The sequence below is a fragment of the Sapajus apella genome, unplaced genomic scaffold (assembly GCF_009761245.1).
Source record: "Sapajus apella isolate SASKATOON/1434 unplaced genomic scaffold, GSC_monkey_1.0 scaffold57, whole genome shotgun sequence".
In the NCBI taxonomy this organism is placed as follows: domain Eukaryota; kingdom Metazoa; phylum Chordata; class Mammalia; order Primates; family Cebidae; genus Sapajus; species Sapajus apella.
In genome coordinates, this window is record NW_022436997.1 from 9,500,046 (window position 1) to 9,510,333 (window position 10,288).

General features: G+C 48.3%; 1 protein-coding gene across 48 annotated transcripts in view; it reads left to right on the top strand.

Moving 5' to 3' along the window:
- CELF4 (CUGBP Elav-like family member 4) overlaps positions 1-8,867 on the top strand; it is a 325,793-nt gene extending 316,926 nt beyond the window's left edge. For 30 of the 48 annotated variants that reach the window (XM_032245298.1, XM_032245279.1, XM_032245269.1 and 27 more), the window contains one exon: positions 6,688-8,867. Coding sequence is in view for 12 of the 48 variants with exons in the window: in XM_032245269.1 (XP_032101160.1) it covers positions 6,688-6,714 (27 nt within the window). In the remaining 36 variants the exon portion in view is untranslated. Of the gene's footprint in view, positions 1-4,613; positions 4,699-6,687 lie in introns of those variants that run through there. The other 18 variants (XR_004258897.1, XR_004258895.1, XR_004258896.1 and 15 more) reach the window with 3 other exon arrangements.
- The last annotated feature ends 1,421 nt before the right edge of the window (positions 8,868-10,288 follow it).

Genomic DNA, 10,288 nt, shown 5'->3' on the forward strand with positions numbered 1-10,288 from the left:
CTCTCTGCAAGCTGGGAAAAGCAAAACCAGCCTTTCTTGCCTCCTGGTTTCCCATCCTTGCTCATTTCTGGCTTGTGTCCAGATGCAAACACACATGTTTTTCAGAGTTTGGGCACTTTCTTGTGCCAGGCACTGGGCTCAGTGCTAGGGATGCAAGGATGAATGAGTCACCATCCCTGCCCCCAAGGAGCCTCTGGTTCTGTGCACACACAGACACCAGGAGGCAGCCTGCAGATGGGGACATTTCCATAGGAATGGAGGGATGGTTTGGTGAAACAGCTTTTTCTATATATAGAACACTTTTTCTTAAATCAGCATAGCTCTGCCATTAAGGTGTGACCTGGGTTAGGGTGCTTGTCTTCTTTAGGCTTCTGTTTTCTCATTAATAAAACTAAGGTGTTAGTGTCAACTAGAGGATTTGGGGGGTAGGAGGATATGCATCAGGCAGGGTCATGCCCCAAGATTCCAAGGGCCTCTCCCCCTCAAAGTAGCTTGTCTTAGCCTCCTTGACTCAAGCCAGGGTAAAATCTCTAGGTTAGAGGAATTCCCAGATGAAGGGGTGAGAAGGCAGGTTGTTTAGGATCTAAGGTCAGAAGTGCCCACAGGATTGAACCAGTTGCAATTCAGAGTTGGGGTGGGGACTTGGGAAGAGTGGTTTAAAACACAGTGGGGTTCCAGCAAGGCATGGAAAGAGCAGAAAGGTGAGGACCCTAGACCTTCACACAGTGCTTACTGTGCACCAAGCACCAAGCACTGCTCTGAGAGGTAACAACTAGGAGATGTAACTACATAGCTACAACTACCTTTTCAGGTAGGTAGTATTAGTATTTCCATTTCACAGATGGAGCGCAGAGAGATTAAGTAGCCTGCCCATCAGCTAGTGAGTCACAGAGCCAAGCTTTGAAGCCAGGGAGCCTACTCCCTTTCAAGTGAAGAGAATGAGAAGCCACACTCTACCCTCACCCCAACCTATCACCCCAGAGTATTCTGAATATCCTGAGGGAGCATCAGGATACTCTGGGGTGAGCATTTTCTGGGGTCACCCATCTATTCACCTCGTTTCTACTAAACAGCCCTTTAAAAAACCATGATGTGACCTAACTCCTACAGTAAAGTTGACCTTTAATTTTCTTTGAGACAGCATTTTAACAAATGGTGCTGTCAGGCATCCCAGCCCAAGACTGTTGGGAGCTCCATTAGAAAGAGGGTACTAGGAAGAGATAGGGAGCTTCTCAAGGCAGCCTTGGGGACTGCAGTGAGAAGTGGCTGCTCCCGGACTGCCAGCGAGGGAGGAAAATGCACAAAAAAGCAGCTAAACACTGCCTGGTGTCACAGGCCAGTAAAGGATATTCATCTGTGCCGAGGCCTGAGCTGCAGCCCCAGGTACTCAGAATGGCAGGCAGCCTGAGCAGGGGCTGAGGGACCAGCCACAGCTGGGAGCAAAGGAGGAGGTGGGGGGGATGTCAGGGGGAGGGCGGCTGCCCTGATGGTGCAGGTTTTCCAAGGCAAAGTCAGAAGGGAGTGGGGTAGACCTGTGGGAGGGAGAGGGGCCCAGGCAGGGCAGCTGTGGGGAGCGCAGCTGGGCTTAGGTTCTATGAAGTGAGGTCCTGGGTGGGTGGGATCACTGGCGTCAGTGGCTCTCCTTGCTGGCTGCTTTTCTGCTTCCCCACTGCCCTACCCCTCTGGCAGCTTGGGTTTGTTGTCTTGTGCTAAGATGGTAGTTTCTCTAAGCAATCTTTGCCAGGAAACTAAAAGGAAGGAAGCAAAGGCAGGAAGAGTAAGCAAAAACATGCACGTGGCCAGGTCCACAGCCAGCAGGCAGAACCCACCCAGCCTCGCCCCGCCCAGCTGAGAGGTTGGCCTCTGAGCCCCTCGTTCTGCCACCACTTACCACAGTAAGTGCAAACTGGGCCCCAGCCACAGGCCAGTTCAGACTCCTAGCACTGCAGTTCTATGGCTGGAGAGTGCACCAAGCATCTTGTCCTGAATCCAGTGAGTCCTGTGACTCTGGCTCTGAGGATGCTTTTGGAAAGTGTTGGGTCCAGGCTTTGCAGGCACAAGTGCTTTGGATCTAACCTGTACAAGGCTGGGCTGTGGCTTTGGATCTGGCCCTCCCTTGCTTGAGTCCAGCTGATTTTAGGGCCTGAGATCTGAATTGGTTCAGCCTGGCCATAATTTCGTCACCCAGCGCAGTGAGTTGGGCTTCACCATGCTGGTCAGTGATCCCACTGCCACACCTAGGGCTGTGCTCTGTGAGCCCCACCCCGAGAGTGGCTGGGAAGGGGTCACACTGCAGGCAGAAGAACAGCTCCTCCCTAATGAAGAGCATAGCCAGCTGTGCCCCGTGGAGTTCTGGGACCTCCTCAGGGACCGAGTGTGAGGGTGTGTTGTTTGTCTAGGGCCTCACATGTGTGAGAGATGAGGGTGTGTGTGGGGATGTTCCCTAGACCGAGCTTCGGGGACAGGGGCTGTGTGCTATTCAGGCTTGTGTTGCAGTACCCAGGACAGTGCCTGGCCCTGACAGGCAGCCACATTCTCGAGCTAGGAGAGGAGCAGGCAGAGTGGGAAGGAGTGAATGCCCATGAGGGGCTCAGGGCTGGAGTGGAGGGGAGAGAGGAGAGTCCCCTGGAGTCCCTGAGTTGCAGTTGTCACACAGCCCCCATCTGATGGCAATACCCTCCTTAGTTCCTTAGGCCTCTTCTCCCATGCCAAGGGGACCTACCCACTGGCTATCCTGGGCGGGACTAAGGGCTCCTTGGGAGGAGTTGGAAGTGGCATTTCATGACTTGGTGGGCATGGGATGGGCCCTGATCTGAGGGAGGGGGATCTAATATTGGAAGAACAAAGAACCCAGCTCTGGTAGGCACGCAGGCTGGGGTCTGCACAGGAGGAGTCTGGGGTGCTTCTGTGAAGGCTGAGCTGGAGGCTGGGCTTGGGCTCAGCTCCTCGGCCCCTCATCCACAGTGACATTTTAAGATCCCAGGCCTCCCTTCCTCCCTCCTTGAAGGAAAGCAGAAAGCTGAGAGGTGAAGTCCACTGCGTGTAGAAGCCTGTGGACTGGAAAGCCTGCAGATCAACCTGGTGCACAGGCTTTGCCCAGGCCTGAGTGCCACAGGGGAGCAGGGCCTATCGGCGCAAGCTCAAGGTCACCATGAGGAGGGGTGCGGCAGAGGACTATGAAGGGGTGAGGGATGGAGAAGACAACTGGAAGCTGAATCATCTGTTGATTCCTGATAGGGAAGAGAACCTCATTCTCAAGCACTTAGGGCTCCACCAGGAAAGAAAGCTGAAGGTTAGGGTTTTGTGGTAGGCCAGGCTGGAAAGCTGTTCATGGAGGGGTGTGGGGTGAGGGGGTGGGAAAGGAGGGTGGGGTGGTGAGCAAGGGAGGTCAGCGGAGCATGGGTGGAAGCAGCAGAGGTTGGAGGCACTCGCCTCTGTGCCCCCTGCAGGGCATCCTCCAGCCTTCCATGTGGCCCTTGGATGGGTCAGCGCTGCAGAACCTTCGAAGGGCTTTGTGTGCCCAGATGCAGCCTCAGTTTGGCTACCCAGGCCACTTGGGAGCAAGGCAAAGAGTATGAGCAAAGAAAGGGCGTAAGGCGATTGCAAGATGAATTCAGTAGTGCCAAGGCGTGTTTCTAGAATTCCAATATTGATGAAATTTACCTTAAATCTCAAAATGAAGGTTCTGAGGAAAGTAATTTCAGGTGGAGCTGAAGCAGGGGAGGCCCGTAACCTCCATGGTGGGTGCCCTTGCAGCCTTCTCTAGGATAGTGGCCAGGGTGAGTCCACAGGGTGGAGGGCTGAGCTGCTGCCAGCCTGGACGGTACTACAGCAGCAGAGCTTTTGTAGATGGACCCTGTGGACACAACAGTCACTGCAGCAAGCCTCTGACCTACCCAGCTGACCAGGGCCACCCTGACAGACATCCCCTGCTGGCCCACAGGCTGCAGTCACAGAAAGCTGAGTGGGGGTGGGGGGAGCACCACCCCTAGGGGAGAGAAAGAATCAGGGGTGATGAAAACCAGAGCGCTTGCTCCCCGAGATCGCTTGCCGGCCAAGGTGGTTTGAGGGGCTGTTTTATTTTTTTTCTGGCCCCCTTGGCAAACCACCCATGCCCCTCTCCCCAACGCATGATGGATGCCCTTAGTGGCCCTGTGTGAGGTTCTGCTTCTGTTCACAGTGTATCATGTGTCTGCATAAACAACCGTGTGTGTATGTGTGTATGTGTGCGTGTGTGTGTGCGCGCGTGTGTGTTGATGTGCCCATGTTTGTCTGCTGGCTTCCTCCATCCTTTTGAGTTCTTTTCAGTTCTCTTATGATTTGACTGCTGTTCTCTCATCCGAGCTTCTAGATTGATGCTGTGGTCTGGTGCTGTATAAATATATTTTCTTTTTAATTTTGTTTTAACTTCTTCCTTGCCTTCCTTTACCCGAATCCCAACCTTCCTTGCCCTCCCACACTCCCCAACCCTACCTGCCCTGCCCCACCTCTTCCTTCCCCCACCCACACTCTCTTGTCCTTTCTCTCTCTCTCTCTCTCTCTCTACATATATAAATATATATATAAATCTTTTCTTCTTTTGTCATTCAATCAAATTCCAACAACCCAACCAGGGCCAGTCAAATCCACCACAGTCTCGCGCTGAGCTAGGAATAAAGTTCACGTAATCACATGAGAGTGGAGAAAAGTCCCCCATCCGTAAGTTCAAATCAACTCAAAGTTCACAGTGTGACATGATGGCGTCATGTAACAAGGCTAAGAATCGGTTGCATGACAATTGCCGTCAAGTTTCGTGGAGGTGCTGTGATTGGAGCGTTTTTCTTGGATGTTGTATCAGTTGATGATTGGCCAGTCATGATCACACGTGCATTTTCTTGACTTTTGTGCTGCCACAATCTTTTTTGCTGTGCTCATTTTCGTTTCGTTCTTGGTGCTTGCAGTGGTTTTACTTTCTGTTGTTTGGTTTTTCTTGTTCAGCGTTTTTTTATGCTTCTCTAGATGTCACATAGAGAAAAAAACAAAACAAAAGAATAAAAAATAGTCAAAATAAAGATGAATTCCTGAATTATCAAACATGGGATCATTTACCTGTGCAAACCATTATTTTTTTTCTTAAAAATAAGGAAAACATCTTAAAAATATCTATGCGTGGTTGATTTACTTGCACTTGAAAATATTGTGATTTTATTTTTTTCTAGAAATTTGGGGGCCTTTTTCAATTGACACTTTCCTAGGTCTGGTCTTTTTCCAGTTAGGCTATTTTCAATCTCACTTCAAAGGGAAAAATACAAAAACAAAAAAACAAAAACAAAATATCTACAGTAACAGAATGATAAAAAAAAAATTCTAAACCAAAAAACTAGAGTACAAAGCCAGAGGCCTCTGCGAGAGAGCCCGGTAACAATTGTAAGGTTTGTATTGTAGCCACTTCTGCTAAATTAAATGTGGGGAGGGGAGGCTGGGGACCCGGGGCTTGGGGGGGTTTTTTTGGTTGGTTTGGAAGAAACAGTACTAACAAAAGCAAAATGCACCTTTTTGTTTACAACTGAAAAAGGGTCCTTGACAAGTGTTTTTTAATTTTATTATTATTTTATTTGGTGTTGTAATTGTTTAGACTGCTGTGTACGGTTTGCTGTTTGTTGAATCAACAGTGTGAAAAACCTGCCAGCATGGATTGATATACGCATGACGTTGTCCCCTCAAGTGGGGGCTTTGCAGTTCTAACTTTCTTGATGTAACCAGTCACCCCCATGTATAAGTGGAAGCTGCTTGCTAGAATGGAGATGAGTCTCATTTGTTAATTCACAATGATTAAGCATTTGCCTTCTGATTCTAGTCAGATCATGATTTTTTTTAAAGCAAAAAACACCAAAAAGCCACCATTCAAAACAAAATCAAGCACTGTCTGAGTTAATCTATTTAAGTTTCATAATTAAATCTCTTCTGACCTTTTTTAGATTTTCCCATCCACTCCCTTGAAGTTCTGAATTTCCTCTAAATTCCCTGGCATGTATGAGAAAAGTATTATGTGTGTGTATGTGTGTATATATGCATATACATACACACATATCCATGTATATCCACATATGTGCAGGTGAATATATTCTACACATATATCCAGATATACATATATATACACAGCCTCGCAAATAGTTACTGACCCCGGGAAAGAAGTGGTTGGCTGGAAGCTGGGCGAGGATTCTACAAAATTTGAGTCACGGATATGTCTTCCTTCTTTTCCTCGAGCGGGGAGGAGTGGGCTGGGCGGCTAGATTTTTCCTATCTTGTTTGCTAGGCTTCTGTATACATATTGTATCTGGGCTAGATCCCTCAGGGACAAGTTTAATTATGAATTCATATCCCACAGTCCCAAATTCTCCCCTTAGATCTAGCTTCCCCCAATCCAGAATGCTAAAGTAACCCAAATCAAGAACCTTCTTCCAACAACGAAACCTCAGCTACAACCATCGCCACTAGACCTCCCAGTGGTTTCTACTCTGAATAGAAGAGTATATTTCTTTTTAATGTATCATGATCATGACTAATTCTCATACTGGTCTCTCTTCCTTCCCTCCCACCATGCCCTAGAGCTCCCATCCTAGCCCCTGAGGCAGGTTCCTATTGGTGTTTGGATGCTTTTTGTGTTTTCCCTCTTGGCTTAATCAGCCCTGATTTTCTTCATTTTAGGGCAGGATGCTGAACGGGCTACATTAAAAAACAAACCTCTCTATATATATATTTATAAATGAGAACTGTTGGATGACACCTTTGACATATCAGCCAATATCAATCAAGCTGAAGACTCCAGACACTGTCTGTGTGACTGTAACATTTCTTCAAGGAAAGTATAGCGTCTATGGAGTTCAGAGGGCACGTGTTTGGGGGAAAAATGTATATGACATAAAGAAGAAGAAGATGAAGAAAAATGAGAAAAAAAATCGCAAAAAAAGGCAACTTTAAAACAAAATATCACAAGACCAGACGGGGAGGCTGAAGGGCTGGGAACTGGGAGGAGACGCTGCTTACCGATCCCGGGGCTTTTCTAGCCCACGGGTGCCTGAGGCAGGCTGGGGCAAGCGGTGCGTGGGGCCTGGTCCCCAGGGGGCGGCTGGGAAGCCGCCACTGAGCATCTCTATCTGTCATTCCTTTAGCTATTTAGGGACCAAAGGACCAAACTTTTTATTGCAGATGTGTAGCTCTATGTCAAATAGAGGGGGAATGGAGGACCCCCTCCTTCCTGCCTCGTGGCTGTTCTTGAAACAGCTTAGAGCGATTCTATGAAAAATGTAATAAAAAATTAAAAGAAAAAAACAAAAAAAAAAAAGAAAAAAAAACAAAAAAAAAAAAAAGGAAAAATAACGCTTCAGTGCTTTTAAAACAGCAAGATAAAATAGTTCTTTGATACTTTGAGAGGCGCTTTGATGACCCTCATCCAAGTCTATGACACTTTCCTATGGTTTTCTGTATTCTATGTCTGGATGGAGCTGTTAAGATGAACAAATTGGTGGATATTTGGGGAAAGCAACAGAAATCTTAAAACTCATATACCGTGAAGTGTGAGAAAACAAGGAGGGGAACAAACGGGACTTACCAGGCAAGGTCATTGTTGTGAAAAGTCTGTAAATGCTTCTAACTCTTCCCCCTCTTAAAATCATAATAGTTGTACAGAATTTTAAAAAGGAAAAGTTTAAAATACCTATATAATAGAAGAAAAATTAGAGGAAAGCAAAAAATAAAAAAAAAAAAAAAAAAAAGGAAAAAAAAAAAAACTATAGAAGTTAGCGTTACTGCTAAAATCCCAGATGTTGTAGGACTGTACTTTTGTAGAGTTTAGACTGAGCATCAATCCCTTCTCCCCGCGAGTGCTGTCGGACGCCGTCGTCCCCGAGGGCCAGGCCGAACTCGCCCCAGACCTGCGGGCGCCTGGCTGCCCGTCGCCGATGGAGGCCACACCATCGGCCGGACCGGTCGCGTCGCCTGGGACGCCGCCGCCGCCCTCGCCTCTCGCTTCCCTCCGGGAGCTGCGCGCGCTTCACTCACCTTCCGCTTCACTCGCCTTCCACGCTTGCTCCAGAGACTTTCCGGGCAAGGGAGAACTGGGAACTTTCATCTTAAAACAACTAGACAACACACACACACACACAAAACCTTAAAAAAGAGAGAGAAAAATAAACAATCTTTGAAGAATTTCTGAAACTGTTTACAAGGAATTTTGAAAAACAGGGATGTTTAAATGATGCCGGCTCTGTTTTTCTGTAAATAAATTTGCATATTTTGTAGGACTTTTAATTGTAATGATAGAGAAAAAAACAAGGAAAACTATTTAATGAAAGCACGATATTTATCTTTGGTAAATGACTTTAGAGCAGTTAAAGACATTGCTTAAAAAAACTCAGAATCAGAAAAAACACTGAATTATTTAAGAACACATATATTTTAAAGTATAACATATTTATTATAATTTATTTGCACCCTTGGGAAGATTGCTTTGGCATTCTGCCTCGAATCCTTCTCATTGATGTCCAGCTCATGTGGAGGCCGGGGGGTTCTCAGACCTACCACTTTTTCCCTTTAGAAGAACAAATTTCCAGTTCCTCAAGGGCCTCCTGCCTTTCCTTTCTTTCTGTCAATTTTGTTGTTGTTTTTCATTTTCTTTTTTTCTCTTGACTCCTCCTTTTAGGATGTCCAGATGTAAAAAAAAAAAAAAAAAAAAAAAAAAGAAAAAAAAGAAAAAAAAAGAAAACAGCTGCAGTTCAGTACAACTGCTCTTTTCACACCAACTCCCTAAAACTCCTTGTAACCTTCTGTAACTATTGGATGACGCTTTCTCCAGCTTAGCCCTAAATAAAGCACAGTTTAAAAAAAAAGGTTTCTTCACTGGTCTGTGCCTCTCAGACTCTGGCCAGCTGTGCCTCACAGCCCCAAGGCTTGCCTGCTGGAAGTAGCTTTGGTCCTCTTTATGGAATCTGTCCGCTACACAGGTCCTCATTCTGCGCCTCAGCATGTGAGGCCCTTTCTGCGAGGTGATGGGAACGGTAAAAGGAGGCCTGCTCCACTCTAGGAAGAATGTCTCTGGACCAGTTTGTGTCTGAAAGTCCCCGCTGCAAATCCATTCTTCTGGGTCTCTGGCAGGGGTGGCCGCAGTGCCCAAGCAGAGCGACCTGAAGGCTGAGCGAGAGTTGGGTTGGGGGGAAGCCATGTGACACCTTGGGGAAGGAGGCAGTGGAGGGAAGAGGCCACAATAAAGGAAGAAGGATGAGGATGCAACTCCAAATTTGCCACCAAGCCCCTTGCTCTTGGCCCTGCACCTCCTGCTGCTTTGGCAGTTTGCAGGCAAGGAGAAAACAGGATTCTGGGCAGTGCCCTCAGTCAGGGGCCTGTTGGGGGCAGGGGTGTACAAAGAAGAGAGCAGGCCCTCCCCGGGAGGTTTTCCTGGCATGCTGCCTGTCCTACACTAGATATGAGCTGGAGAGAGGTGTCCAGACCCTGAATGCCAGGGTGGGAGGGAAGAGTGTTCCAAAGGAGGAAGGCCACCACGCAGGCCTTGGAGAGGTGCGGCTGGCCTCTGGAGAGGAGCGCCGTGGCAGGTGCACGCCAGCCGCATGCCTGCACCCAGTCCCAGCCTGGGACAGACCTGCCTCTCACTCTTGGCTCTCCCACCTCCTCCCTTCCCCTGCCTTCAGCCCTGCAGTCTGGTCTAGGAACCGGCAGACTCTTTCCCAGGGCCTCCACCTCTCTCCACTGCTGAGACAGGAGGGCTGCCAGGTGAGAGGCAGGGAAGCTGCCAGGCTTCAGATGCCTGGAGGAGGGAAGGCAAGCCCCCGGAGACAAGGATCTGTGACTGCCAGTCAGTCTGTGCCCTGCTGTGGGAGACAAGGAAAGGGCTTCCTTCCCTACCTTTCTCCTCTGAAGAGCAGAGCTCAGCGCCCCAGCTGCAGAGCAGTGCCTGGCCCCATGCTCTGTCCCGTCCTCCCAGCTCTCTTCTCAGGGCCGGGGCCAACTCTGTGCTTCTGACACTAGCCTACGACGCGTTAGGCTGGAGAGATGCTCATGTGTCAGCAAATAAGGGAAGGCCTCCAAGCCTTGACCTAAATGTGGACATGGTTCCAAGAGAGAGGAACTGACGAGACCCCTAAACTAACCCCACTTCGCTGCTCAACCGGGCTGCAAGTCTTAGTGACAGCTTGCTCTGTCCATTCTAGGGAGCTGGACTTGGAAGAATTAATGTCAAAGGGCTGGATGTCAGACTGGGTGTTATTCTACCCTGAGAAGAATGGAAGGTGCTTTC